General features: G+C 49.9%; 10 protein-coding genes across 10 annotated transcripts, besides 19 other annotated features; 2 read left to right on the top strand and 8 right to left on the bottom strand.

Moving 5' to 3' along the window:
* Nucleotides 1-436: 436 nt before the first annotated feature.
* Nucleotides 437-1,249, bottom strand: TraAM80_04813 (uncharacterized protein; the record flags this gene model as incomplete). The annotated part of the gene is made up of 1 exon (XM_029381726.1): nt 437-1,249. The coding sequence occupies one exon, from the start codon at nt 1,247-1,249 to the stop codon at nt 437-439; it is 813 nt and encodes a 270-aa protein (XP_029238405.1).
* A 302-nt stretch (nt 1,250-1,551) lies between these two features.
* Nucleotides 1,552-3,108, bottom strand: TraAM80_04812 (tubulin-specific chaperone E; the record flags this gene model as incomplete). Its single annotated transcript, XM_029381725.1, has 1 exon — nt 1,552-3,108. The coding sequence occupies one exon, from the start codon at nt 3,106-3,108 to the stop codon at nt 1,552-1,554; it is 1,557 nt and encodes a 518-aa protein (XP_029238404.1).
* Nucleotides 3,109-3,212: 104 nt separating this feature from the next.
* Nucleotides 3,213-3,253: a microsatellite.
* Nucleotides 3,254-3,377: 124 nt separating this feature from the next.
* Nucleotides 3,378-3,402: a microsatellite.
* Nucleotides 3,402-3,437: a microsatellite.
* Nucleotides 3,438-3,521: 84 nt separating this feature from the next.
* Nucleotides 3,522-3,571: a microsatellite.
* A 93-nt stretch (nt 3,572-3,664) lies between these two features.
* Nucleotides 3,665-3,727: a microsatellite.
* Nucleotides 3,728-4,010: 283 nt separating this feature from the next.
* Nucleotides 4,011-4,038: a microsatellite.
* A 178-nt stretch (nt 4,039-4,216) lies between these two features.
* Nucleotides 4,217-4,250: a microsatellite.
* Nucleotides 4,251-4,283: a microsatellite.
* Nucleotides 4,284-4,409: 126 nt separating this feature from the next.
* Nucleotides 4,410-4,453: a microsatellite.
* A 386-nt stretch (nt 4,454-4,839) lies between these two features.
* TraAM80_04811 (putative serine/threonine protein kinase, putative,protein kinase) lies at nt 4,840-8,823 on the bottom strand (the record flags this gene model as incomplete). Its single annotated transcript, XM_029381724.1, has 1 exon — nt 4,840-8,823. One exon carries the CDS (start codon nt 8,821-8,823, stop codon nt 4,840-4,842), a length of 3,984 nt encoding a protein of 1,327 aa, XP_029238403.1.
* An 87-nt stretch (nt 8,824-8,910) lies between these two features.
* Nucleotides 8,911-8,974: a microsatellite.
* Nucleotides 8,975-9,570: 596 nt separating this feature from the next.
* Nucleotides 9,571-10,671, bottom strand: TraAM80_04810 (uncharacterized protein; the record flags this gene model as incomplete). Its single annotated transcript, XM_029381723.1, has 1 exon — nt 9,571-10,671. The coding sequence occupies one exon, from the start codon at nt 10,669-10,671 to the stop codon at nt 9,571-9,573; it is 1,101 nt and encodes a 366-aa protein (XP_029238402.1).
* A 334-nt stretch (nt 10,672-11,005) lies between these two features.
* Nucleotides 11,006-11,034: a microsatellite.
* Nucleotides 11,035-11,049: 15 nt separating this feature from the next.
* Nucleotides 11,050-11,071: a microsatellite.
* A 158-nt stretch (nt 11,072-11,229) lies between these two features.
* TraAM80_04809 (putative 6-phosphofructo-2-kinase/fructose-2,6-biphosphatase) lies at nt 11,230-14,337 on the bottom strand (the record flags this gene model as incomplete). Its single annotated transcript, XM_029381722.1, has 1 exon — nt 11,230-14,337. The coding sequence occupies one exon, from the start codon at nt 14,335-14,337 to the stop codon at nt 11,230-11,232; it is 3,108 nt and encodes a 1,035-aa protein (XP_029238401.1).
* Nucleotides 14,338-14,565: 228 nt separating this feature from the next.
* Nucleotides 14,566-14,592: a sequence feature (A-rich).
* Nucleotides 14,593-15,029: 437 nt separating this feature from the next.
* Nucleotides 15,030-15,052: a microsatellite.
* A 738-nt stretch (nt 15,053-15,790) lies between these two features.
* Nucleotides 15,791-16,324, top strand: TraAM80_04808 (uncharacterized protein; the record flags this gene model as incomplete). Its single annotated transcript, XM_029381721.1, has 1 exon — nt 15,791-16,324. One exon carries the CDS (start codon nt 15,791-15,793, stop codon nt 16,322-16,324), a length of 534 nt encoding a protein of 177 aa, XP_029238400.1.
* Nucleotides 16,325-16,446: 122 nt separating this feature from the next.
* Nucleotides 16,447-16,467: a microsatellite.
* Nucleotides 16,468-16,635: 168 nt separating this feature from the next.
* Nucleotides 16,636-16,664: a microsatellite.
* A 123-nt stretch (nt 16,665-16,787) lies between these two features.
* On the bottom strand, nt 16,788-21,881 carry TraAM80_04807 (uncharacterized protein; the record flags this gene model as incomplete). Its single annotated transcript, XM_029381720.1, has 1 exon — nt 16,788-21,881. One exon carries the CDS (start codon nt 21,879-21,881, stop codon nt 16,788-16,790), a length of 5,094 nt encoding a protein of 1,697 aa, XP_029238399.1.
* Nucleotides 21,882-22,380: 499 nt separating this feature from the next.
* Nucleotides 22,381-22,401: a microsatellite.
* Nucleotides 22,402-22,685: 284 nt separating this feature from the next.
* Nucleotides 22,686-22,730: a sequence feature (A-rich).
* A 696-nt stretch (nt 22,731-23,426) lies between these two features.
* On the bottom strand, nt 23,427-24,035 carry TraAM80_04806 (uncharacterized protein; the record flags this gene model as incomplete). Its single annotated transcript, XM_029381719.1, has 1 exon — nt 23,427-24,035. The coding sequence occupies one exon, from the start codon at nt 24,033-24,035 to the stop codon at nt 23,427-23,429; it is 609 nt and encodes a 202-aa protein (XP_029238398.1).
* A 139-nt stretch (nt 24,036-24,174) lies between these two features.
* TraAM80_04805 (uncharacterized protein) lies at nt 24,175-24,483 on the top strand (the record flags this gene model as incomplete). The annotated part of the gene is made up of 1 exon (XM_029381718.1): nt 24,175-24,483. The coding sequence occupies one exon, from the start codon at nt 24,175-24,177 to the stop codon at nt 24,481-24,483; it is 309 nt and encodes a 102-aa protein (XP_029238397.1).
* A 625-nt stretch (nt 24,484-25,108) lies between these two features.
* Nucleotides 25,109-25,187: a sequence feature (GA-rich).
* A 21-nt stretch (nt 25,188-25,208) lies between these two features.
* On the bottom strand, nt 25,209-27,767 carry TraAM80_04804 (uncharacterized protein; the record flags this gene model as incomplete). Its single annotated transcript, XM_029381717.1, has 1 exon — nt 25,209-27,767. One exon carries the CDS (start codon nt 27,765-27,767, stop codon nt 25,209-25,211), a length of 2,559 nt encoding a protein of 852 aa, XP_029238396.1.
* Nucleotides 27,768-27,871: the final 104 nt, after the last annotated feature.

The following is a 27,871-nucleotide window of genomic DNA, read 5'->3' as shown; positions in this document are numbered from 1 at the left end:
AAAAAAAACATACACGTGCAAAGGTTGTACAACAATGGAAACGATCCTCCACTCGAGTAAGAAAGAAACACCTACACGCGCAGGGGAAAAAAATCAAAAGAGAATTTTTTTTTTTTTGAGAAGTTGGCGGTGGTGTTTGGGAAATGATGGGGAGAGTTGTAAAACTTCTCTGCGAGACATATCAACCTACTGCCGCCCGGATTTATCCTCCTCCGTATTACTCTCATGCAGGTATAAACCCTTTTCTTCCCATCTCATCCTTCCTTCCTCTCAATTTGACAAACACGCACAAAATGTTCCAATGAGGTCAGAAAGGATATATATATATTGCTTCTTGGCCTTTTTCATCGTTGCTGTTGTTTTCTTGTAAACGGAAGATTATGTCTGTCTTCTTCTTCTGGCGGCGTCTTCAACTTCGTGGTCCCCGCACTCCCCTCTACGCTGCAGCCATCATTGGAGAGCCGTCAGCAGAGCGACCATCCTCGAGGACTTCCCTCGCCATGCCGAGCTCGTCCAGTACGTACTGGTTGAAGCCGTTGCCGGCAATGTTCGGCAGAAATCCCTCAAACACTCCTCGGTCAACTTCACTGCAAACAAAACACACGGCCTCGATCTTATTTTGACGGCGAAAATCAAAAATATGGTTTGCATCCGCCTCCATCTGCATTGACACCGGTATAAAACGCTCCACACGAAAAAACTCTATGGGTGCACACAGAGGTGTACTTAGAATCGTCTGTTCCTCCTTCTCGTTGCTTATTTTCGTCATCTCTGCTGTTTCCACAGCACCGCTGTTGTTCGGGTCGCACTCAATCCCTCTCCTTGCACCACTGCCGGCTACATGTGACTCCCACTCCCCACTTAGCTGCACTGCGAAGGCGCGCACAAGCACAGGCACGCCAACCTTTTTTGCGGCGGGGAGAACCGTGTTGTAAAAGACACGCGGCTCAACACTTGAGGCGTCCACAAGGACAGCCAGCCGCCTCCGTGGGTCGCTCAGGTCTGTTAAAACAGGCGGGAAACGATCCTTTACAGGACCGCTGTTACTGCGTGTGCTGCTCTTGGGGTTCCCACTGCGCTGGTGACGCCGAGGCGCCAATCCGTCCTCACTCTGTGCATCGAGCCCCCCCGCTACACTCCGCGGAACGCCCGCATCCTTCAAACGCGGATGGCTTGTGCTGAGGTGAGCGGCGGCCCACCACGGCCTGCGTCTTACCGATAGAAGAGATGTCACCACGACACGTCGCATACGGGTTCGTGTCGTCTAAACCAAATAAAGAAAAAAAAATACTAAAGTAAGGGCGGTAAAGCCGCAACCTCTTGAATGAATACCAACGCGTGGTGAGAAAAAGGAAACGAAGTAGATAAAACACATTTTTTTTTATGTCGCGTATGTGAGGCATCAGGATGAACAGCTCAACACAACAAGGGCGCCAAGAAGGCGAAGGCACACACACATACACAAAATGTAGAGAGGGCGCCAGGGTCCCAAGAAGAAGACAAAATATTGTGACACAATTTTTTTTCTGCCGTAGAGACACACAAACTCCATTACCGTAAAGATGTGTCAATCACTTGCACCAGCGCCCCGTCAGACACGCCATAGAATGCAAGGCTCTGTAATTCGTTATCAAGCTCCATGGGGCGCTCAATCACGGCAGCATCACCTGAAAAGAAAGAAAGCCGTTGATACGAGGGAACAACACCAAAAATGGCACGTACGAGGGCCTTGAGTTTCCCTACAGTCATTGAACTTGGTACAGTCTTTGTTACCTGCTCAAAGCCATCACAACGAAACGTGAGGTGAAGCATAATTTGTGAGATGCCGTCGTGGCTTGCCGTCTCCCCGTCCCGGTAAATGGCCATAATAACGTCCTTATGTTTTTCTCGCAAGGTTTCTAACAAAGGAAAATGCAATGTCAACCCCACCTGTTGCTGTTCCTTGGATTCTTCTTGTGTTTTTTGGTCAGCGGCTTTTTGTCCCTCCAGTTGCTGTTTGGCGACTAAGCCACGTTGAACGTAGAAAATCTCGGAGTCAAGCCGTTCCTTGGGCCGCACATGCCCTCGATTGAGTGTCGTGATACTTGGAAAGGACGCAACCACGTACATGCGTCCAAGCGTTTCATTCCACTGCGGAAACATAGCACTGTATGTGATGCGGAATGTGTGCAGCTGTGGACATAATTTTTGAAGTGCTTCAAGCGTACGTGGGTCATTGATGTTTGTGTTGTCCTTCACACAGAGCAATTCCAAGGGCCGCAGGTATGCGTAGTCGTTGCCGTTGTCGCCAGCAGCTGTGGTAGCAGTGGAATTTGATATTGCGGTGATATTCTCATAGTACAAGTTGGGCATGCAATTTCCCGTTAGAAATAGCCGTGTCACCCGTGGGAAGGCTGTTGTCATAGTCTCATTGAGTCCACTATCACGGCCCCACGATGACAACTCATTCTGCGCAAGACTAAGAGTCGTTACGTTAGGGAACCAGTGACGGCTTTTGTCATCAGCAGCCTCCGCATTCGCTTGAAGATAGTCCGCCGATGTTTCCTCTGCTTCCGCCAGAAGCTTGAGACACTGAATGTTATTCTTCTCGAGGTGCAGCTCTTCAAGGGCCGGAAGATCCACAAGTGCGCGGAGTTGCCATATGGAGCGCAAGCCCACATTGTGAAGCACCAACTTGCGCAGATGCACTGACACTAGCAGCGGCGTTGTGCCCGCGGCAGCTCCACGGAGAAGGTCAGGATTATCCGACAGCTGCAGGACAGTCAGGGCGGGAAGATGCCGAGCAATGACGCCTACATCCCGCATCGACAGCAGGGGATTCTCAGAGATGTCAACTTCCTGCAAGCGATTTAGCGCCGCCGCCGCCAGCTCACCCTCGCTCCGTTCCCCGGTTGTAATGTTCATGCCACGAAGAACGACATGAACAAGACGTGTGTGATCCGCCTGCTTCAGCCGCGTTTTCTCCATGCCAACAAGCTCCCACTTCTTGTTACGGCGGCGACTGGGGTCCCCAACGAGAAGGGCATCCGCACCGTGGGCGTCCTCACCGTCGGGTGAGCCGTAGCGATTGCGGATGGCATCCATAAAGCTAACCACCGAAGTCACCATCGCTCGCCGAGACGTTCCTCACCCCGCGTCCTTCACCTGTTGTTCGTACGTTTAACTTATCCCTTTGCGGTCCCCCCGCCCCATGGACGCATTGCACACGAGCCAAAAGAACAAAAAGAAAAAAAAAGGAAAAGCAAAAAAAAAAGAGCGTTACACTTCAGTGACCCATTTCCATTGGCCCTTCCTGCAGTTGAGTCTTGCGCCGCAGGAGAATAACTCTTTATTCTTTCAATGCTGGGTGCATAAATGAAACAAGAGCAACAAAAAAAAGGGGAGGGGAGGGGAGGGGGGGGACACACACACACACACAGGAGCACACAACAACAACAAAAAAAAACATATTCTACCTATTCACACATAACACCGTATGGTACCCACTTCTTCTTAAACATCAAACTCTGCATGTTTGTGGTTGTGTGTGTGTGTGTGTGTGTGTGTGCGTGTGTGTGTGTATTTGTGTGTGGATGCATATTGTAAAGCAGAAGAACAAAAAAAAAAAGATACGAAGAAGTGAAACCATCAATAACAAAAAACAACCACCACTGCCAGAGCAGTGCAAAACAAACCACGTAAAAAATGAAACAGAGAAAAAAACAAAACGAAAACAACAACAACAACAGAGAGGACGTGATGCAGGTGATATGCATCCTCAACGCCCTCAGCCTTCCCATCCCCTCTTTCATTGCTTAGATACCCCATGTTTGTGCACCCACGCTTCGTATGCAGTGAACTATCTGCGTGCCTACACTGTTGGATACGAATGGTAGTGCCACCCGTAGCAGCAGCGCTGGTGGGCAGAGTTAATGTCGCACACAAGGGACAGCAACAGTAACTCCTCCCTGCACACCTCTACACGTGCCTCTCACACAACCAAATACACTCAGACAAAACAAACATCGACGTATATGTATGCATATATATATATATATACGCAAGAAAAAAAAACTCATAAATCAACTCACTTTGGTACCTATCCATTGTAAAGCATAACCAAAGTCATAACCTTCTTATCATCATCACCACATTGGTTTCATCAACTAGTTACATTGGCCGTGGTTCATTGATCGTCGCTCAGCAAATTTATGCCCACCCGCCCACATCTGCAGAGACAAAAAAAAGACAAAAAAATACCAACAACAGTAACAAACACACACGTACATACATACACACACACAGGGGGTTGTTAGTGCAGTGCGAAAAAGAAGCAAAAACAGTTACGTGTTGCTTTTATATGCAAATTATCATTAAAAAGAAAAACGAGGGGTGCTCTACTCACACAGGCCCTTGTTAAAAGAAAAAAGCAACAACAACAACAACAAAAACGAAACAAACAAAAAAAACAACACTTGAACGGGGACATTCATGGCAGCAGCAAAAAAAAAACTCCAGAGATTCGCAAAAAAAAAAACGACACAAAAGAAAAGTGAGTGCGGAAGGAATACATCTCCTTTTTTCTCCTACACAACTTTTGTTTTGTTTCCGTCTTTTTCTTTGGATCTGTCCTGTTGACACGAGCAGAGCAGCAGAGAGATGTACATAAAGCTCATATATCCATCAGGCCATTATATATACTCTTGCGTTTGCTTGCGTGCTTGTCTGTGTACCACACAGACAAGCAAAAGAGACATAAATATTCTTCTAATTGCTTCTTCTCTGCTCCTCAGTTTCCTATCCAAGTTATATAGTGTAACACATTTTTACTCATTCCTGCATTGTCTACCAGAACCTCCTTCAATTGCCCCATTTCTCGTTATTACCGCCATTGGCAGCACCTTCCAAGAGAAAGGCGTTGCCGCCGCTTGAGTCAAATGTGAAACCCAAATAATGTTGCACACCACCACCTCCGGTAAACGAGGAGCCCTCCGGTGTAGAAGAAGCGAGGCGGTCGTCAGGCGAATCCGACGTCGGACGCATCTCCTGCGTAGTGGCAACACTAAAGCGTGGTAGAAAATTTGTGTCTTGAGTGACAGATGAACTGTATGCAGCTTCCCACTGCTTTGGTGACACGGATAAGGCAGTCTCGGTGTCGAGGAATGAAGGAGGAGAAAACACTGAGGGGAGTAGCATGCGGCGATCCTTTGCCTCGGAATCACACTTTTTGTTATCATGGCTACTGCCATGATGGAGGGATTTCTTTTTGGATCTCTCACACGTGGTTGCCACGCGCGAAACGCAAGTGTTAGGCCGCTGATTGCCGTTTGACGTCGTTGCCGCATTAGCGCTCAGCTGTTGAAAACTACGTGATAAGGGTGGATCTACCACTTGACGCGTTAAGTGGGGTACACAAGCCTGATTCTCAACGCTCTTGTTTACCATGCGAGTTGGAATACCGGTGTTGCTTCTCAAAAACAGCCTCTTACATTTTGAGGAGTTTGGAGCATAATCTTCCACATCGTACGCAATCCCATAAAGTGTCCCCGATGCCTTCTTTGCATCAGTGTCAGACAGATCAAGTTGGCTCTCATCTTCACTGCTTAAACACGACGATGCCAACAATGGGGACCTTTCCAACTCTGCCGGCAAAGGGTTTAACACGGCCGAAATTGAAAGTCTCATTGGCGATACTTCCGTAGCTGAAGATACCCTTGATGCAGCTGCACCCTCTCCACCTACGATTGGGTGCAATTGCTGGGGGGTTTCAGCCTCTGGTCTCGGTACCTCCGAGGAGGCATCATGAGAAGCAAGAAGAGGCTTCATTTCTGCTAACGTAGCTCTCGTTTTTACGTCTGGTTTCGTTGCTGTTTCTACTGTAGCTTCGTAAAATGACGAGTATTGGGCTGGGAAGTTAGAACGGCGGGGCGAGTCATCCACTGGCTCCGTAGCAGATTCCCCTCCCGCCTCACTACACCATTCCCCAGTACGTGTCACCCCATATGACTTTGCCCACTGAGACGGGTTTTGAACGAGAGATCTCTCAAGACTTGGAGGTGTTGAGTCAGTAAAAATGACACGCGGCCGTGATGCCTGGGTACCGTTCGATTTACCCCCGGATGAAGCTTCGTCATATGAGTGAGTAAACCTTTTCTTACCCTCCATTGACACCCACAACGGGTCTCGCTGTGAATCCGACTGTAGCATGACCCCAACATCCTCGTCTTCCTCACTCACTGTGTTTTCCAAATGCAGGTGATGTTTTCCTCCATGGGGACTTCTAAAAGCACTCGTCCGATGATCGCCTTCACCCTCGTGGAGGTGTGAAAAACTGTTTTTCCTCCGTATATGTTTACGCAGCACACGTTGTTGCGTCACAATACTATCGCCCATGGCCGTCATTGCATTAGGAAAGTAACGCAAATCGTCAGCAGCCAAAAGACGGGGAACGTACAACGGTGACACTTTTCCATCCAAAAAAAGTTCGCGCCAGTTATCTGGCCGCTGCAGGGGGGGTTGGGCGAGAAAAGACGACACACTAAGAAGAGTTCGAAATTCGGTTGTGTTCACGTTGTCATCGCTCACATCATGCCTATCGTCTAGGTAAGCGCTTCCACCCATGTTATAGTCCCCCACATCACGACCGCCTAAGAGGAAGGTCGCATCGTTCTGGTGTAGGAATGACGTACATAATTCATTTGAGTTTGTCAGGGGGTGTCGAGGGGTTAGGGATGAACTGCAGGTTGATTTCACAGTGTCATAAAGGCTACTGTTATCGTCTAGCTCCGTTCCCGCATCGGGTGCATAATATAACTGCGCACAGACATACGGGCACGAGAAAAAAGGGTGCTCAAGCACCGATGCTCCACCCAAACGCTGCTCAACGCGGCGCTCAAGCAGTGAAACGATGAGATCACGTAATAACGTACACGCCTCATCTAATTCCTCTACAGCAAACTTCCTATAGATGGCATAATCTTCAGAAGACATGAAGGCTCCTGTCTTTATTGTATCACAGCCGGTGTGATTGAAGCCTTCACTCGGCAAACTTCGCCCACCATCGCCGCTGGCGCCCTTATCTTCACCTGAGACAGTCTCAGAGAGCGCAAAATAGGACTCCCTCGACATCACAGATTGTGGACCCATAAAACACTTACAGAGATTTACACCTTCTTCCTCAGTCATGTTCCCCGTGTCCTTCTCCAGCTCCACCTGCCCCAAACGTTGGAGAAACGCCTGGTATCGTTTCTGCAAATGCGTTATATGCGTTTCTATCTCCAGTGAGGTAAGGAGAAAGTCTTCATGACGAATAACTACATCGTGCTCAACAATAGCCTGTAAAAGGGCAAACGGACTGTCCCCCTCAAAGGGTCGTCGCCCCGTCGTCATTTCAAAAAGAATACAACCAAAACTCCACCAATCCATGCGATAATCTTGTGGCTCCCCAAGCAGCATTTCTGGGCTCATGTACTGCGTCGTGCCGGTAAAACTCTTGATGCCTTCACCACCCCTTCTGCGTGGGTTGCCTCGACCTTCATATTTCGCCACCCCAAAATCGGTAAGCATCACATTGCCCTCACGCGTGATGAGGACATTCTCCGGTTTAAGGTCGCGATAGACAAATCCTTGCTCGTGCAGGTACTGCAGCACCAATGCGAGCTCAACAGCATAAAAGGCGACCAAACGAATGGGTGTACGGCTCTGATCTGGGGCCAGGGGTAAAACGGCATTAAGAGAGGAAGTGGCTGAGTGCAAAGGCCTAAAAAGAGAGGAGGGGCTGCTCGTCAGCTCAGCTTCCTCCTGCACACCAGCTAGAGAGGAGTATGACGCATCACCACGTAAAAGACTTTTCCGCAATTTTTGAAGTTTACGACGCATCTCCCGCAGCCACGGTTTCGACTCCAGGAAAAAGTACATATCGCCGCCTTGTGCAAACTCAAGAACAAGATAGAGATGCGTACTACTCTGAAACGCCTGATACAAGCTCACTAAAAAGGGATGCCTAACTGAGGCAAGCAACTGACGTTCCGTGAAAGTGCACTGCACACAACCTTTTTCGCGTACTTTTCGCTTGGATATCTTTTTTAGCGCAAATAGTCTGGAGTTTGCTTTATGCCGTGCCAAGGTAACCTCGGCAAATGTGCCTGTACCAAGGTATGCAATAAGCTCATAGTCCTGCAGTGAGCGGGCCGCAGAAGAAGCACCACTTCGCTGCGATGGTTTGTCCAAAGCGTCTTGTGTCACTCTCTGCTTCTGAGTTTCTTCCTCCACCACTGGAGAAAAATGCATTGTTGATGGAGAATGAGGAGGGGAGGAGGAGGATACCGTCACCAATCCTTCCCTGGTTGCTTCCTCAGTATCTCTGGGCGTCAAAGAGGGCGAGGCGGTTGCCGCACCTTCCGCTTTTTTGACAGGATCTGAGGTATGCAATCGATTCAATTCCATCAGCAGCTTTGTATGTCTGCCCGCCATAACCTCTTCAAGAAATGAGAAAAATCCACCTTGATCCACTGAAGCAACATCCGGGTGTGCGCTGTCATCTGTAGACTGCATAGATGACCCTCCTGAATCACGGAGTCGCGGTGACTCCGCCACACTTTGGGTTCTGTCGAGTTTGCCGTTGGTGTCTACGCTGTGGGTTGACGAAGTTAGGGGATCTCCATCAGTTTCCAACGAGTTACGAAGTTCTCCTGAAGTTAACAACTTATCCACGGCGCACAAGACTGGAGGAGCGCACTCCCCACGCTCCTTGCCAAATTCAGGTTGTTGTTGCCTTCCAGGCAACAACCATCCAAGGGCTGTAGAGAGCCGCTCACGAATACTTACTTTGCTCTTATTTATCATTCTTGTTCCTGTCCCTTCGTAGTATATATTACGGAACTGTGGAATCCTCCCGCAGGCAAAAACAAATACACAACAACTAACTAGTAAATATATATATATTTATATATATATATATAATTATTTATTATATATATATATATATATATATATACTTTCGATATTGCTGTATCAATCCCCGCCTTCTTTTGTTTTTTGTTTTATTACTATTATTTGCTTTCCCCTCACTGTTTTTTTTTTCTATTATTACTGCAGTGGAGTCTATCAGCAAGCACAGGCCAGTTGAGTGGGGCCAGTGCCAAGTCACCCTTCCCCCACCGTATATATGTGTATTTGTAATATATACCGCGCCAATATCAACAGCTCCACAGAGAGCTGCGCCCAAGACGCCTTAACTGAACTGAATAAATAGTTGTTCCTCTCAAAGCAAATAATTATATATACAAAGTAAAAAAAGAAGTCACACAACAAAGACAAAGAAATAAGGCACCAAGCACAAAACCACAGAGAGAAAGAGACAAAGGCAAAAGAAAAAAAAGTGGAATGGAAAGCAATGCGCTGCGGCACACGTCTGAGCAAAAATAGCGGTTTGTAGCAACCCTTGTCACTGTAAGGGGGAGACAGCGCCCAGCAATCACTACACGCGGTGCACGTATGTTGGATCCCTTCCGCGAGCAACGGGGGGAACAGCAACAATCACCACCACTTATACCATTGTTGGCACTGCCAAACGGCCCAACGAACGGCAGCCTACAGGAACACCTTTACAAGTTCCTCCTCGAGAAAGTTCAACAACTCCTCATTCTGGCCGACAAGCTCTTCAACATCATCCATGAGGCGGTGCACGTCAAGGCTGTCTTGTGGCCGCGCCATGACAAGCTTAATGACATCCTGCTCCGTCCACTGGCAATGTTCTGCAGACGTGAGAGCACCCGTGCTCACGGGCGATTGCTCCGCAAGAAATAATGCAAGCGGCAGAGAAGGCGGGGCAAACAACAGACGTGGCTGCTCTAAGGAAGGATGCTGCAACTCGTGTTCCTTATCAGTGTTATTGTTGTAATTGGTATTATTATGTGCGATGGGGTTGTCCTCGTTTCCCCGCATGGAATCACTTAACCTCCGTCTCACGGCACGCAACACCGCCTTCACTGCTGTTGAGCTCTGGCGTTCCATCTCCCGTCCTTTGGTTTCCCAAAAACCGAGAAGGGATTCCACCGCACGCACGTGACCCACAGTGCCGGGGCGATGGCTCCACACCTGCTGCGTCAGCACATGTTCTTGCGCTTCATTAGCAGCAGCTGTTTCGCTTAAGCCCTCTTCTGCATGCAACAACGGGGCATCGTACCCATTCAATGCATTCCGTTGCTGTGAACCTCGCGTCTGTTCATTAGAACCCGAGACAGGAAAGTACCGGCCACGCCGGGTGTGAACACTAGTGGGACCGTAAAGTGCATGCACTCCGTTGCTTCCACTGATAGTGGCGTAGCGGCTAAGGTAGCGTAGAGCACGCACCTCTGTCAACAGTACCATTAGGTGCGAGGACGCCGGAGAGAAGAAGAGAGCGCTGGTATTCGCTTTAACACGGGAAGTCGCAGGTCTACTTCCATGCAGACCCGAAAACGCCGCATCAGCTACGAGTGGGTCTGGTGGAAAAAAAATAGTCGTGTGCGCCGTTGCATTCGTGGCTGTTGAGGCTGGCATTCGTTGCTGCTGTTGCTGCGGCATGTTACTGCCGCCCACGAACTGCATTCCAAACGGCGGTTGTATCTTCGCGTTGCGTTCGTCGCGTCGTCGTCGCAGTAGTGCGAACACCTCGCCGTTTGTCATGGGAATTCGTTCTGAAATGATCATCGCCGCTGCAACCCTCCTTTGTATTACCGTGCCCGTATTCACTTCCCCCAGCGAGCGTGCAAAAGAGAGAGAAGTGGAGGATAAGGAAAAAAAAAAAAACAGTCAACGCAGCACAACGGTATGTGAGAGTGGGTGAAGGGAGACAATGGGTACAAAAACAACGCTTCACGCTTCACTCTCACGAGAAACCACCGGACATAACGGAAATAAAAAAAAAGGTGGACCGCTACAAATACAGAGTTACACACGTTCGCACGCACAGTACATACCCGGAGAGGCTTGGGTGAGGAAAGAATGGGGGAGCGATACCACAAAAACCCGCGTGGATCGCGGCAAAAAAAAACAAACAAACAAACAAACAAACCTTATTGACCACAAAATAATAATAATAATAATAATATGAACGGTATGCTACTGTGTGCGCGTGAATGCTCATTCGTTCTCCACTTTTCCAATGTTGCTCCACACAGAAACATGCTCCCGTTTGTTCCTCACTATTATAAACATGTAGTTAGATGCCCGTATAATACTCACCATCGTCGCAGTACCTGTCCGCCTCTACGTATCCAGACAGAGACCGTCCTCAGCAGGCTCAAGTTGATGAACTGTGATGTCCCCCTTAACGCCAATCTCCACCACGGCGTGCTTAGGCAAACGTAGCGTTGGGGACAACTCTGGCAACACGTCTGCCATAAAAGCAAGAACACCCTGAGCAGGTACTGAAGTTGCAACAACAACGACAGGTCCTTGCACCCGCATTACTGCCATTAGCGCTGGTTCAAGTCGAACATTCACCTGTCTGCAACTTTCACCATTTGGAAACTGCACACAGTACGATAAACGAGGGTCAGTGCCATTAGGGACGTGACGAAAGCGAAGAATTGCCTTAGCATTGTTGCCAAAGTGTTGCGTTGGTACATGCTCCCCATCTTGATCGCCTTGATGTGAGGGTCCAAGTGATTCCTTTCCCCCCTGCGCGTTACTTTCCACATCTTCAGGATGGGAATTTGGCGAGATATTCATACTTGACAAAGATTCATCACTGCTCCCTGGCACCGCCGCAAACAGAATCCGTGAGAGTTTTGCGTAACGCTTTTGCACCCACCGCACTGTTCGTCCACTAAACCAGCCGTAGTTGATGCTGTCAAGGCCCGGTAGAGGGCATAGAAGTTCCTCCTGCGATGGAAGTGCACTAAAAGGAACGTTCTCCTCATCTTCCACCCTAGTTACACCATCCTCGCTGTCGTCACGCAGCGACTCAGCAAGTGGTTTTAGTGTGTTTACTACACTGCAGTTTGTGCCATGCAGCACAATCATATTTGGTACGTAACGCTCCAAAATAAAGCGTCGCAATGCCAGTGCAAATTTTTCTCCCAGGGGCGTCAAATGTTCATCCCCGCCATAGATGTGGTTGCTCTCACCCTCAGTTTCACCAGGAAGGGCGATATAAACGGGGTATGCAACAGGATGCAGGTTCAGTAAGAAAAACGCAATACGACTTGCGAGACCGCAGGGTATATTTTGCACCACAACGTGCTGTTTTACGTTTACTATGCGAATAAAGCTTAAATCCTCGGCGCGATCCAGTGGTTCGTACACCTTTTCATACTCCGCAATGCGAGAGCGAAATGAGCTGATTACTCCGCTTATGTCTCCAACATTTTTGAAGTCATCGTTGCCGCACTTTGAGCGAAGAATATTTTCCGTAATGATGTTGTCATCCGTGCAAATTGACTCAATAAATACAACGCGACACTCCACATTGCGCTGTTTTGACGCATTGGTGAAAAACTCTATCAAATGGCGTCGTCGTGCCCTTGTGGTGTTGGTGGCGTCAAACACACCCACGGCGGCGCGATGTTGCGAAATAAACTCCAAGAGATCCTCACATGCGAGTTGCGCCATTTTCTCACGCAATTGGCTTCCCTTAGCATTATTTGGATCGAAAAAACCTGCATCTGCGGTTCCCTCAACACCGAGCAGCTGTCGACGATAACTACCCGCGTTAAAGACGCGGCAAGGAACACCTTTCCAGTTGAGGTAACGTGACAGCCGACGGGCAATAAACGATTTTCCACGCCCTGGTAGACCTACCATACAAACAACAAGCGGCACCGGATCCGAAATGGTAGTGTAGCTTGAAAATTTAGCCGTTGCGTACTCCTCCTCTGCTTCATCCTCCTCCTCTTCCACTTCATCTTCGTTCTGCACGCCATCCTCGGCAGAATGGCATGAAGCTAGGTGGTATTGGGTTTGTACCATTGACATCACGTCTGGTGGGAGGCACGCCATAAGCGAAGCTGAGGCAACGTCGTTCTGTTGCTCACTTCCGGTTTCGGAATCCAGTGACAGCGATTGCATGGCAGATAATTTTTTACTTGCTTGAATTGGTGGAGAGAGAAGTAATGACTGCATCGCTGAGTTGGTTGCAACACTCAGACTAAAAACTTGACTTCGTCCAGCATTCTTATCAGTGAAGTCCACGTGTTCGCTTTCACTACCCTCATGTTCTTTTTGCTGCTCGTGTAGAAGCATAATTTGCTGCGTGGCATGCAGTAGATAGCGGCAAACACCGCTGTGACGATTAGCTGCAGCCCAGTCAAGCGGGGTCCGTCCAGTATTATCCATAGCCATGATATCAGCACCAAATGAAAGTAACAAGCGCACAATCACCTCATTGCCTTCCAGCGCTGCCACATGCAAGGGAGTGCACCCATTGTAGTCCCGCTTGTTGACATCACAGAGCTTATTATCAAGAAGGTACTGCAGCTGTGAGGCTTTGCTAGCCCTTACCATGGAAAAAATGTTTTGTTCCGAGAATTGTTTTCGCATAGCTTCTAATTGCCGCTGCAATGACTGTTTTTGGCACACCAACACAGAGATGAGCATGCTTCGATTTTGCTCACGCGCAGTGCGAGCAAAATGAGGATCCTTAATGGAAGCCAGCGGTTGCAGCCGACTTCTAAAACACGGCCGAAATAGCGTACTACAAACGGAACCACCGACCCTCTCTGCGCAAGACAACTGATGTAAGAACGCCTGCTGCATCTCACCCACAGGACAAAAGGAGTGCGTGGGAAACGACGTCGCTCGATACCTACGAGGTTCCCTCAGATCGTCTTCATTGAAAGTCAGGCCGTTCTCAAGAGTGGTCGTAGGATTTACTTCTTCTGGACATGTTCGTGTGGAGGCAAGAAGGCTATTTGACACCCGCCCATACGCATAGCCCGAAAACGAGTTAACTAAAGAATAACTCTGCGGCAAAGCATCAAAAACTAGCGATACGTTTGCGTTTTGAGACGGCGGAGGCGGCGACGATGGTGAGGTCCCCAATACGACTGTTTCACAGAAACAAGGGGCATCTGCTCTGTATCCCCACTTATCCCAAGCATCTGGCGAGGCGCCCTCGCTGGGTTGTAAACACCCAGGGCATCCCAGGTTAAGGGTACTTGCTGGCGCCACTGTTGCTGTTGTTGTTGTTGTTGTCTTCGTAGCTGCTGCTGTTGCTGCGATCTCTGGTCGCTCTGATACCATTTTTACCTGAGCTCCAGTTCCAGCAGCAACAGCTCCGTCACTCTTACCTGGCAAAGTTGCATCCCCGCCTTCATCATCCGCCAACTGGGGTGACGTCTGATCGGAACCACAAGATTCGCTTACTGAGTTCATTTGCCCTGTTGCGTACTTCAATTTCGTGAACCACGAGTGTGGTACTTCCTCACGCCTGCTGTGGGCCTCTGATCGGCCTGTCTGCCTCACGTTAGGTGCTTCCTCCTCCCTCCCCCTAAATTAGGTTATTAATATTATTTTATTTTTTATACACTCCTGTTTTTTTTTTCTTGCTCTTCCTGTGCGTGTGATTTGTGAATACGCGAATTAGATCAATATTAAGTTTAGTTCTTTTTTTTGTTTTGTTTTTTTCTTCAACTCAATAAATACGTCTTTTGGTCTTGGCCTCTTTTTCCAGCTGTGCAATTTATCCAATACCCCTCTTTTGGGAGCTGACGTTCCCTACCTATTGTGCCTGCGGTATCCTCTTCCTGTACGGCGAAGCTTTTCCTCCTGCTTACTGAGTGGTACCCACTGACACACAGGAGGGCACCTGCACCAAAGATTTACGTATATATACGTACAATATTGTTTTCGTTTTCCCCCACCCACCCCCCTGCCTTGCTGTGCACACGTCCTTCGGGCACCTGCTAAAGCTCTTCTATATACACTATACCTAGTTTTTCTTTCGCTCTCTATCCGTTCCCTTCCTCCTTTAGCTAAAGAACAAAGGGTTAAGGAAGAGGAGAATAGAGCAACAATAAAACGGGCAGCACTGCAGCCACCAGGCAAAAGCTCATGAGTATAAACCAACACATACACACACACACACACATGGTAATATCAGACGCAAAGCAACACACAAAACGCATCAAAAGAAAGAATACGGATATACACAAGAATTATGTCTATCTAGGAGAAGAGAGTTCAACTAGGATCCGACTCCACCCCACTGTTTTCCTGCGGTTCCCCCCCCCCCCTGTAAAAAGTTCTTCTTCGTATTATCAATACCATTCAATGAAGACAAGTAACAGGGAGATAAGCAACAAAGCCGCACGGACCGCGAGAATGGTAAAAAGCAACCCTGAATTAGTGGAATGACCGGCCGTCCACCTTTAATGCCAAAATCTCCTCTGATGATTATTCTTCACTGCAGGTAATCTCCACTATTGTAAGGAATAGTCTTGCAAGATAAATCTGGACTCTGAAAGTAAGCAATAGAAGCCAAAGACTATTATGCTTTCACCCTAGCAGACGTCCGGTCAATATATTTTATGCCACCACCAAGTCACGAGTCATTCGCTGTTCCATTGTAGTCACTACAGGCGCAGCATTCTGATCAGTATACGAGGCAACCGTTGTGGATTCGGCTCTTCTGAGACCCGTGTTCGTCGGTTGGAAAAAAGGTGTGAGAATTGAGGCCCTTCCAATGCCACCCAGCGAGCGCGGGGACCTTTTAAAAGCAGTCACACTTGGCATAACACTCATTCCAAGTCGAGTGTAAGCCAGGTTTTCGGAGCGGCGTCGTTCCTCGACGCGTTGCGAGTCCCCCATTGTGCCTCCCAAATACTGAATGCCAGTGGAGCAAGCGCGGCAGCCAGAAGCAGCAGGAAAAAAAAGAAAAAAAAAGACATGGAAGCATCGAAGGTGTGCGCTAGAGCAAAGTACACTAAAAGCGGACCTCCCAGTGAATTGTCTTGATATCTGTCCATGCACACTACTAGTAGGCCAAGTGGCGTGGCCCCGGCAGAAAAGGCTTTACAAAGCAACTCGGTATGCTACAGGCCCGTTAGAAGCGCGTGTACAGCCATGCGAGACTCTTCCGAATGCGCATCATATGGTTAAACCCATCAAACAACACCATCAGGCGGCCACTGTCTCTTCGTTTTCCACAGCTGCTGTTGCCGGCTGTGCCATGCGATGGTGGCACAAACAGTTGCCTTTGCGTCTCCTGCATCTTTTGCTGCTCTCGCATCTCCGCCTTATTGGCAGGGTTTTCTTTACGCAAGGCCCTAGAGACAAAAACTCAGTTCTCGTACTTGCACACTACATGCCGCCGTTGCGCGGGAATACTTGTCTCCAAGAGACAAATGTCCTGACTACCTGATTGTGTCCCAGAGGCTCCAAAAAAATTCACCCTACGAGAAAAAATGGACTCCGCCTCTTATTCACCATTTGAACAGTCATTTTAGTCCTCGGGGCTCACTGCAGTCGCTTTGATGGCGACCCAAAAAAAAAAAAAAAAAACAATTCAAATAAGCAGCAAAAAGAATTCAATAAATACAATTTTTTTTTAAAAAAAAATACGGACCAAATTAAAAATGGATAAAAACAGATTTGCATATTTCGCAGTGCATGTATGTGGTGTGGAAAAATATATGTCCAAATCACTGTTCGCTTCGACCCCGCTTCGCCAGGAAAAAAATAAAAAAATAAAAACAGCAAAACAGGTAGTATCCTCCGTACCACCACTGGGAAAAACGAGGAGGCTGAGGAAGCGGTTGCGCTTCACACGCGAGGCCCCATGTGTATTGAAGCTCTTGGATTGCAAGTCCCCTAGAACTGGCCTCTTACTGGGCAGTTTTTTGCTGAGTCGATTGAATCCTTTCCACCTCCCTCCACAACTCTTCCACAGAGCTGTACTCGCATTCTTGACCCTCTTGCTCTTCTGGCTGATACGTATCCGAGGACCGTATTTGGCGGAGATGGCGCAACATGGTGTCTCTAAGATGTGGCTTCTCTGAAGAGCTCGTCGAAGGCCATGTACGGCTGGAACTTGACGTTGTCACCGTTGTCTTTGTGGAATTGCGTACTGCCGCTGTGGGGAACGTAGGGGGCAGAGAGTTGCCCGGACTCCACGACTCCTGCGCAAGCCACAGCCTCGAGGAGGAGTTGGTGTAGCGTGTCGTTTCTGTTGTCGCAGATGACGAATTCTCATCACTGCGTCGGCACGTGCGCCGCGGTCGCGGCATGTTGTGCTGTGAACGAGTCACAAAGCGCAATAAACCGTCCGAGACGATGCTGCTCGGGTGCGTAGAAGAAAGCCACGACGAGGACTCCGCACCGTCAATCTCCAACAGCAACCGCCGCCGAGCATCCACCTCGGTCATAGACGTACCTTCGCTTCCCTCCTGCAACGCCTTTTCCCCTGCCATGTGACTCGCCTCGTGGAGCAAATCCAAAAAACTCCTTTGCGCAGGTTGTTCCTCTTTTTTTTCATCATACTCGTGCATCCACTCAAGGATAAACCGTGTAATGGGATCACGAATTGTGGAGGTTGAAGGGACTGGCGGTAAAACCACCTTGTCACGAGGTCTATCGCCATCAACCACGGCTTCCACCTCTGTGCCAGGCACGACGGCAGCAGCGACGTCTTGCGACACTACACCGCATGGGTTCTGCGCATCACGATGTTGATTGAGCATCGCGACATTCATTTGTTGCCAATCCCACATCATGTGCCACGAGCTTCGCAACGCATCCTCTTGCTCTTCCAGCATCTGCCTTTGCAACGACTCATCGTCAGACAATCGAGCACGCTCACGTCGCTGCTCACGCTCAATGCACTGAGGCTGCTGCGCATTAGTAACTTCCGTGACTGTTACAGAGCCCTCTGGAAAAGAGAGCAACTGTGGAATGTTTGCCGTATCCAGTTTGGCTGGCTCAGGCAAAGGGAGTCCTCCATGTGAAATACTGAAATCTAAGCGAGGCGGCTTCACCTCCTGCACCTCTTCATTCCCTAACCCCTTCGTCGCCGAAAACATATGGGTGGTACTTCTGGTGATTGGTGCGTCCACCACCTCACATGAGAGGAGGTCCTCCTCCGTGGCACAACGCATTCGCCGAGCTTCGCTCGCAATAGTGTCACCTTGTGCAGGGCTGGCCAGTTCCATTGCAGCCGGCAGTTTGACAGCCGCCAAGTGCTCCATGACAGGATTAATGTCGAGAACAATACGAACGGTACCAGTGGCATCCGGTACAACACTGCCGCTGGCACCCTCCAGCGCCAAAACAACATTTTTCTGTAGAGCAGCAATAAGAGGCAACTGTGTTGTTGTTGCTTTTATTGAGGGCGGCGATGGTAATGATGGATGATGGTCTCCACTGATCGTCGTCAGCGTCGTCGCCTGAACGGGCGGCTCACAAGGTGGGTTCACTTCTCCCTCCGGTGTTTGCCAAAGAGGATCGGTGGTGACAGAAACAACCTCTCGCACCCACAACGGGGGCCCCTCCACCTCGCAGAGAGTGTCAGATTTTAATTCCGTTTGTTCTCCCTCTGGAATTATTGCCGTCACCTCCCGTTCCCCTGCTTCTCCCTCCGTACTCTCCTTCCTAGTTTCCTCCGATTTCGGTCGTAGGAGAGATTGCAACAAGGACTCCTCAAGAAGGCGCAAGACAGTTCCCTCCAAAGAGTACTCTTCATGGATAGGGGCACCAAACGTGTGCAATGCAGCCGCTACACGTTCGACTGTCAGCATCTCAGCAGCATTAACCTCTCCTTCCTCCTCATTTTCCTTTTCCTTCGGTTGCAGCCGCCGTGTAGCTTCATCTTCTCGTCCCAAATTCTTGGACGTGAGGCGGTGCAATTCGGCACTCACAAGGTAATCCTCTAGCTCGTTAAGCAAAACAGCAAACAGGCTCGCCTCAGCTGCATCCCCAATAATGCTGTGAATGGTCTCACTGGCAAGGAGATCCGCCAGGCACGGTCCACTTTCTTCTGCAGGAAACAATTTATCTGAGATAGAAGATCGAGGTTCTCCAAGTTTTTGGCCGGGCGACCTCAACGAGAGAGCCTTAATACGCTCTAGACGGCGCCTTGCTTCTATGCGTGTCCGCGCCTCCGCGGCCCGAAGCCTCGCCCGTCGGCGTGGTGACAAGGCACTAGCTTCTTCCCCAAAAAAATAGACGTCGCATGGACGTTGAATTTCTTTTCCTCCCCCCTCAGCAGTGATCTGTGGTGGGATTGAGAGAGAGATATCGAAGGCGCGCTCAACATCGCGCCGCCTCTCCGCCTCCTCAGCTGTTAGCGAATCCGAAAGCAACAAGATGTTGCCTGGGAACATCGCTTTCCCGACAGGGCTCTCGCCACTACTGGGGACATTTTCGTAAGAGTGCGAAAAACCACCCACAACGGGTGTTAAAGAAGAGGGTGGCAGAGTTGCATTTAGTGAATGAACCGAGTCCGTAAGAACCGTCTCAGTCGTGTTGTAAAACTGTTGTTCAGTGTTAGATAAAGCGCCATGCACTGCGAAGGCGTACTGAGACCCGTCATGTAGCCCTTTATCATAAGGCCGAGATTGCAACTTTGCATTGCGAGATTTTGATGAAACACGTGGGCGTTGCACGGCAGCAGCGGATTTACCGCTTGTAGTAACCCCCGGCCCCACAGGACGTCCGGAAGGTACTGCATACGGTGAGCGTCGTGGTTGTGCAAATTTCCCTCGTTTTCCTGCGGATGAGTGGATGCTGGTACGTCTTTTATCGCTGGACGCACGTGGCCCAGCCTTTACGTCTCCAGAGGGTTGTTGACGCGTATTTTTTTCCTCATTGTCGGACATCATCACTACTGCATCGACTCGCTGGGATGAGGCGCCATGGGCAATTGCAGTCGCCTCACTGCACGGCTCCTCAGGCAACACAACAGAAAAAGGACCCGTAACAATAGAATGCCTCAAATCTTCTTTTTGCTTCTTCTTTTTCGTTTCATCCACCTCGTTTTCAAACGTCTTCGTGGTATCTTCCACACCATCCTCTTCTGCCCAACTCACCGGTCTTTTAGCAGATAAATTTTTCCCACCTCCTGAGACGTTTGTTAAAGGCTGCGGACGACGAGGATAAGGCTGACGTTCGTTTGACATGGTTGTGGCAGCCACTTCTAGGTTTTCTCCTCTCACACGTCCACGTCTATCGTTGCCTGAAGGCAAAGCCTTGCGTAACATCTGCTGCAATGCCATCTGCTGTTTGAACTCCGCAGCGTGCTGCCAACGACGCCGTTTCAATTCTTGTGAAATCATAGCACGCTTAATTTCCTCCGTGTTCTCATGTTGTTGCTGAACCACAGCATACCGCAGTGTCTGTATTGTTGCGTTCTTTTCCCGCTCGAACGCCTCCTTTTGTTCCTGCATAATATTTGCCCATGCTTGACGCTCGTTCCGCAGAAGTTGCTCATACTCGGAGTGCAGTCGCCCCAGCTCTTCTTCAATGTAATGGGGAGGAAGTGAAGGAGGTGCTGGCGGAACCATCAACGGTGTCTTTGGGCGCATCGTTGAGATTGTAATGACAGGAGGTAGTGGCCGCTTTGGATCGTACTGAAGCTTTTGTAATGCCTCAGCAATTTCAAACGGTTCCGCCTGTTGCAGCTTGGAGGGGGCGAGTGGCTCCAATGTGGGGTCGGCACGCGGTGCCATGATGCGTCGCCGTGCTGCCTCCTGCTGCTCACGCGCTAGTTGACGGAAACTCGCCTCCTGCGCCGCGGCGAGCCGCTCAAGTAGCCTCCGCTGATCCATGAGTTCGTCCCGCAATTCGTCTGGTATGCGTGGGAGTGTCTTGGCCACCATTCCCGCCAGTGACGCTGCGGAGGGTGGCGAAACTGGACGAGAGACTCGAGAAGCCGCCGTCGCCTCCTCTTCCACACGCCCACATGTCCCGGTAGTCACTGTCTTCTTCTGCTGTTGGCGCTTTGGCTCCGCCGCCTCCTCAGTCGGAAGATTTGTTATGGCTGTCATTGGCTGATGCTGACGCTGCTGCTGCTGGCACCGCCGCACGCACGCTGCCACGTCCGGGCGGTTAGAGTGAACACTAAACTGCAGGAGCTGCAACGCCTCCCGTACACTCGTAGTGTCAGGCAAAATGTCATGAACGGTCCGTAAAAAAGCTACATCTCCACCTTTGTTTCCAAATTGTGGCGTCCACAAATCAGCGCCTTCCACAACATCCGAGTGGCGCAGCAGCGGTGCCACGTATCGCTCTGGATCAAATTCCATCCCCTCGCTAGAGCAAATGGAATCTTCACTGGTCAGTGACGCAGCTTCCGCATGAGCTCCCAAAGGCGAAGCATGACGACGCTGACGCGGAGCCAAATGACGGATGCGTCGACATTGTGCCTGCTGAAGGCGAGAGTGCAGCTTTTCAAGGTCCTCCATGATGGCCGCATGGGTGTCGGCCTCAAGTGCATTACCCTCTTCTATACAGTTGCCCTGACGGAAAAAAAACATATCAGCATCTTCTCCAAAACTGTGACCCTCCCCCAGTTGACACTCCCGCTGAGCCTCTGACCAAACATTTTCCATGCAATATGGATCCGCGTGCAGGGTGCGACCCGCAAGTTCTTCCCGAGCATCATGCAAAGCAGCTGCTGCAGCGGACTCCCGCCCTGGCTTCCCCGCAGCTGTGTCTTCGCAGGTTGGGTAGCCATCGTCCGACACACCTCCTGTGTCGGAAAGCACCAGTCCATTCTCGGCGCGCAGCCGTTCGTCCACCTCCACCATCATCTCGAGGCGATGAAACTGCTGCAACGTCTCCCGCCTGGAGGGGGCGGCAGCATCAAACGACGCACCAGGGATAAACCCAGGGAAGGGGGTAGTAGTCGTTGCTTTGGCATAGCGACGCCTAGAACCACGAAGGACCGGAGGCTTTTCCGTGCGGATGCGCACAGTCTGTGACATCGTTCTATTGTTCTTCACTATACTGTATAAAATCAACCCTCCCTGGCGTCACAGGGGCACAAAAAGAACCTGTTTTGCAGGTGTGGCTCTTGTTGGACGGGTTCTCCTGCACACGGCAAGAATCGAGGAAAACAAAATGATGAAAGGAGTCCCCACCCACAAACAAACACACCAGAGAAGAGGCATTTGCCTAAGTTCTCCCACATTTCCCTTCTTCCTTTAGTTGGCCCTCCACCAGTAATAGACAAAAGCGCAACACCCACAAAACGTATAGCAATTAAAGCAAAACAAAAGGAAAGGAACCCCAACACGCCCCGCGGTGTGGCACGCGCCGAAATTGCTGCAAAATTTATTACAAGGCACGTGCCAAGGCAAAGAACGCTAAGCAGTTTGCATCCCAGCGTGGCAGCAGCGAGCAAGCCAAGCGATGCTGCATGAAGTGTTGCGTAAGTTACATGAAAATGCACTGCAAACGCAAACGGCACATTACGAGAAAGTGATAATAATAATAGTAATAATATATGTGGTATGCTACAACCACAACAATACTTGCAGCCAAATTATTACAAAACAGACAGGGGCTGACGCGCAATCAACCAGAGTTCTCCGTCCACACCAGTAAAAAAAAAAAAGGAAGTTAACGTATGAGGACTTTTTTATTTAAAGGAAGGAGAAATAAATGGAAAGAAGGGCGAGAGACAACACATAGATATCTTTCATGCAAATGCGTGGTTAGGCGTAAGATGGGTGGAAGTAATGTGCAGACAAATAACACGTAAGAAACAACGCTGCATTCCCACTCCCTTTGCATTAGTTTTAGTTTTTGTTGTTGTTATTTTCTTGCGTTTTACCCACCCAACTACCTTAGTCACCAGAACCTGACCGCATTGCAAAGGGGGGGGGGGGCGCCTGAATGCATTTCACCCTCGTTTTTTTTTTTTTGTGTGTGTGTGTGTTTCAAAATCATAATAGGCGTGGTGTATTCCTTTACAAATTTGCATACCGCGCACTATTCCTGTCAATATAATTCCCTTTTAGTATTTGGAACCGCCATTGTTTCCTCCTCCCTCCAAAGAATACAAATCTCGTTGGGACACCTTACTTCGCCTTCCTAGCGCTGTTGTGCGAACTTGCTCACAAACGCACTCGCAGAGGCGCTAGTCTTTCCTTGTGGTTCCGTTTTCAAAGGATCTTCAGTGAGGCCCATGCCGGCAACGCGTGGATGGGACGGCTTCACCACCCAAGGGAGACGCAAGGAGTTAAAAAAGGAAGGATAGGATGTGTGCAAAAGAACTTCTTAAATTGCACACATATGACACACACAAACAAAACAAAACATCATCGTCTAAGAGAGTACATACGTATTACATACACACACACTCTTTTTCTCCCTTTTCCCTTCGTCTGGGGGAAACTTCATGTGACATCACTTTGCTGCTCTCAGCAAGCCAGTCTCTCACCTCTCAGCGATCCATGAACCACTTCTCCCAAAATGAGCGACTTGTGTCCTCCACTGCGAGCTCAAACACCTCGATGTGATCCTTCTCAGCTTCCTTTTCCCGCGTCGTCTCCTTGTGGCGTCGGCAAAATGGGGTCGCTGTACCGCACAAATAAAACTAGTGGTGATCCTTCTGATTCGCGGCGAGCAACGCCAAAACTACCATCGATACGAACCAAACTCTCGCTGTCTGCAGGAACCTCGACCGTTTCAACCAGCGGGAGCCGCGAATCAACGCGGTGAACCTCCTCTGCACACGACAGTCTGTGCTCCATCCATCGCCCCTGATGCACCAACGTACTTTGAAGACAAAAAATGTCGTACTGCTGCAACACCGGATCGAGTAAAGCCGCAAAATCCCTTGGAGTCTTAGTGATGTCAGCAAGCTTAATGCAGTGTAAGATATGACGGTTATCACCGTGGACATCAAAGCGAAACCGATCAAAGGCATCACGCTCTAGGAACAGACACTCCTTTACAAACTTCTCTACAGGCGTTAAACAAGTCTCGAGCCACTCACCGGTTGACACATTTCGGTGTAATGCGGCAAACTTCAACATGAGGTCAACTAGAAAAGGATCGGTACGGATATCAGCCGCAATAACCGTGCGTAGCAACGCCACAGCACTATCCTCTGGTTGAGTCCGAATGGACATGAGTTGTGCATAGTACCCACAAGCAGCTCGTAGTTCGTATGCCAACAGTCGTGTCAAGGGGTTGCTCTTGATAGCTGCATATAAACGTCCGTCGGGCTGTCGCAAAACCGTATCCAAGTGGAATTCACCCTGAAGCAATATGCGTCATGCCTTATTCTCCACTTCTCCAAAGAGGGGCTCGAATATCCCGTTGTGGGGTTTCCCCATCCAGCATCTGTTGAAAACCCTCTGCAAGGAGCATGCGGGGAAGCGCAGGAGGCGCAACGGCCTCCAGGGCACCGAGCACGCGTTGGATAAAGTGTTCCTGATTAAAGAAAGCATGCCGTTAAAGAGCCGCAGCAGACCCCGCACCCTGCACACGCAGTGGAATCACGTGGCGCAGAAAACTTCTGCTTCACCTCCCGCAGTGCACCATCTACGGAAGAGGAAGAGGAGGCCACAGGAGTAATGGATGAAGTTGTAGAAAAAGAACTGGCCAGGCGCAAAGATGCCCTCATCACGATGAGGAAACCCCACTACCTCCGCTCAAAAATAAAATAAAAAAATATCCTTCACTCTTACACCCCCTTCCATTTTTTTATTCTGGTCCTCCACGTGTTGACGTCCTCCAGTGCCTTAAAAAGATAAAAAAATAAATCGAGAAACAAAGAGAAATTATCATAGACTAAGATGGGCTTTGACTTTTCTCCCTAGAGGAAAATCTGGACAAAAGGACCCACCTGTCCTTGTTTGCTCCATCTCTCTCACTCTATCCACCTTTCTCAAGTAAATGGTCGGGTTGTTAGTGATAGCTAGAAAGCTGGCAAGAATTTAGTGATGCAGTTCTGTCCATATATGTGGGTATAACTAAGTCAATAAATATATACGTTCCAGTGTTGATGCTAACATTCTTTTTTCCAACCAGCAGCATCCCCGTTTTTTTTTTTTTAGCTTTTCCGCTTTTACCTCCTCCATGTTTCTTTTTAAACGCGTTGTGTGTTGGAGCTGCCTCCAATCCGCGGGAGTCGACGTGTGCACCAAGAGGGGGAACTAAAAGACACAGCCACTCCATGTGCGATTACCCCTTTTTTCTATCTTCCTCTTCCTCCCCATCCCTCCCTTGGTCCCCAGACTTTGTCTCGTCAGCTTCCTCCTCTTCCACCTCCTCCTCCTGGTGACTGTGCGTTAATTCCACTAGCCACCACGCTTTGTGGCACGTTTATTGGCCTTGCGACCCCTACCCTTTACTTTGCGCGGGCCATGCTTGACGTATCCTGGCACCTTCGCGGCGGAGTCAAGTGGTTTGTAGTTGCGATTAAAGCGAGCCTTATTGAACGCCTTCACTGCCGCCTTCTTACGTGCTCGGGCCGGCAAATCACTTGCACGCAATCCACGACCACCGCTGCCCTTTGCCCCTGTGAGCAACGCACGGTCCTTCACCTTGCGTTCCTTATCAGAGTCGTTGTCGTTATCGCTATCGTCGCCGCTGTCGTCGTTATCAAATCGCATTCGTACAGGCTCTGACACGCCGGCCGTACGCCGTGTCACGAGGTTGCCTACAACTCGAAAGGCCTCAGGATGTTGCATAAGAAACTCCATGAGACTCACACCAAGAGAACCGTCAAAGCGGCAATTAAAATGCGGCCATTTCCCAATAAGGTTTCCGACGTCACCAACATACATGGGCCGCGGTTTTCGTGGCATTGCCATGAGAATCTCCTCCACGGCTTGACGATGCAACCGCTGCACCTCACGCTGGCGTTGACCCGCAAGTGGAAGTGTCAACCACGAAAGAAGCAGTGGTTCCTCAGGAAGAGCAGTTCGCACAGGCAGTGAACGAAGCAGCTCCATGCGGCTCGGGGTCTTGTGTGGCAGCCTCCGGCTTGAAAGCCGCGCCGTGGTCCCCCTCTTTGATTCTGCAGAGGAGGTGTCCTCCTTTCGCAGCAAAAAACAGTTTGACAGAAAACTAGGAAGCAAGCCCACTTGTGGCTCGAGCGTCATCGACCACAGAGTTCTGCGCTCTACTTCTTCTACACTTAAAGAATACCCCGCCACCGCATCGTAAATGAAGTGCATTAAGACCACAAGGTAATTGGCGAAGGTGGGAGTAAGCTTAGACCCGTAACGACTCCGCAACCGTCGCACTGCATCCTCGCGTTTTCGATCCGCCATCTTCAATGCTTCAAACCCTGGTACCACCCTACTCACCCCCCAGGCTGCACCAAAGGCATCTATAATCCCAGGTGGGGCATGATCGTAGAGGTAGCACATGGTGGCCTGAAGCTGCAGGTTCGGAAGCGTCGCATAGTAGTTTGCAAACTTCTTCCTCTCGATGGTAGAAGGCTGAGAGACGAGTTTGCGTAAATCGCTGCCTCCAGCGACCTCAGTTCCGACGAGGTCCCAATTCGTCTCTGTTACCGCTTTTCCTTCCTCGATTTCCCTGATGGGTGGGAATAGACGGACCACCTTGGCCACTGCACGGAGCGCCATTTCCTTTAGCGTGCCTCCAGGAGGCCCATCAAACCTTTCGGATTGATCCACAAGACGGCGTGCAACATATGCCAGAGTATGATGGGCGTGAGCGACGTTTGCAGCACCAAGCGCCGACAACAAACTGTTTACAAGCACTTCCTCAAATACGCCCCGATTTGTACTGTACAGTCGCACCAGATGTTGAACAGCCCCTGCGAGGTCCCCACGTAAAAGTGCAGTTGACACATCATTGTCAAAACGAAGCAACTTTACAGTTGGTGCGGAATCTGCTTCGTTGTCCCCATTGGGGGAGAAAGCCGCAATCTTAGGGGAAACCGTATCAAAATAATGGTGTAGAGCAGCAGGAGGGTTCGGCAGCGGAGAGACGTGATGGACAATTTCCTCCTCTGCACACCAGTTGTCTTCCGTTAAGGCCGAATCTGCGGAACGGTAGACAAAAAATACAGCACGGGTGTGAACGGCCTGAAGGTCGCACGCGTTTACAACACCAGGCAGTGTCACAAGGAGACTGTCTGCTGATGGTAGCCACACAGCCACAGAACCGTCGGCCACATGGCGCACAATCGCTTGTGTTGTGATGACAACCCGTCGTTCACCAGAGTTCTTCTTCGCTGAGCCCACCCCCTCAGCCTCTACAGGTGCACTCACAAAGAGACGCATAACTCCTGCAAGACCAGCGCAGCGTGCGGCCCAGGCCATGGCATGCGCTTCCAACGGACCACTTGTGACAACTAGCACGTGAGGCGGTGTGTCGCCATTCCGCGGAGAAAGCACAGCAGCAATATAGCGTGATGCCGCAAAAGCCGCCGACCAAAATGAGGTACGGCAATCTGCCGATGGGCAGCCTCCAATCACTGCGCGGGGAATGTCGGGGGATAGTAACGGTGTCACTTCTCCTGCACCGGGGACCTCCGTCGACAACGGAATCCATGGGACAACCACCGCCTCCTTTGTGTCCACTTCCACCGTCGTTGCCAGCTTTCGCCTTTTCTTGATGGATTCGTTGGCGTCCTTTCGCTCCCCCGTCGACCGTTTTCGGCCGTCCCCGGATGCCTCAACGGAAGTGGGCTGTAGTTGTTGTTTGGCCCGAACGACGCCTTTTTTGTGGAAGGCATTGCGGTGCTTCAACCAATTCTTCGCGAAGCACTCCTGGCCGCAGAAAAAACCACGGTCAGTGACAATCTCAGCTTGGCAAAGTGGACACTGAAAGGAAGAAGCGGGATTACCGCAGCCATCACAGAGTTGATCCCCAGCAGACATGCCTGCCCCTGCTTTTCCAGCTTTTTAAATGTTAGTTTCCTCTTTAGTTCGTTCACCCGCGTTTCACGCTTCCCCCCCCAAAGCAAAAGACAACACTGAAGCCA

This window comes from Trypanosoma rangeli (assembly GCF_003719475.1).
Source record: "Trypanosoma rangeli strain AM80 chromosome Unknown Tra_15.4_contig_00146, whole genome shotgun sequence".
In the NCBI taxonomy this organism is placed as follows: Eukaryota; Euglenozoa; class Kinetoplastea; order Trypanosomatida; family Trypanosomatidae; genus Trypanosoma; species Trypanosoma rangeli.
This window is presented reverse-complemented; position numbering and strand designations above follow the sequence as displayed.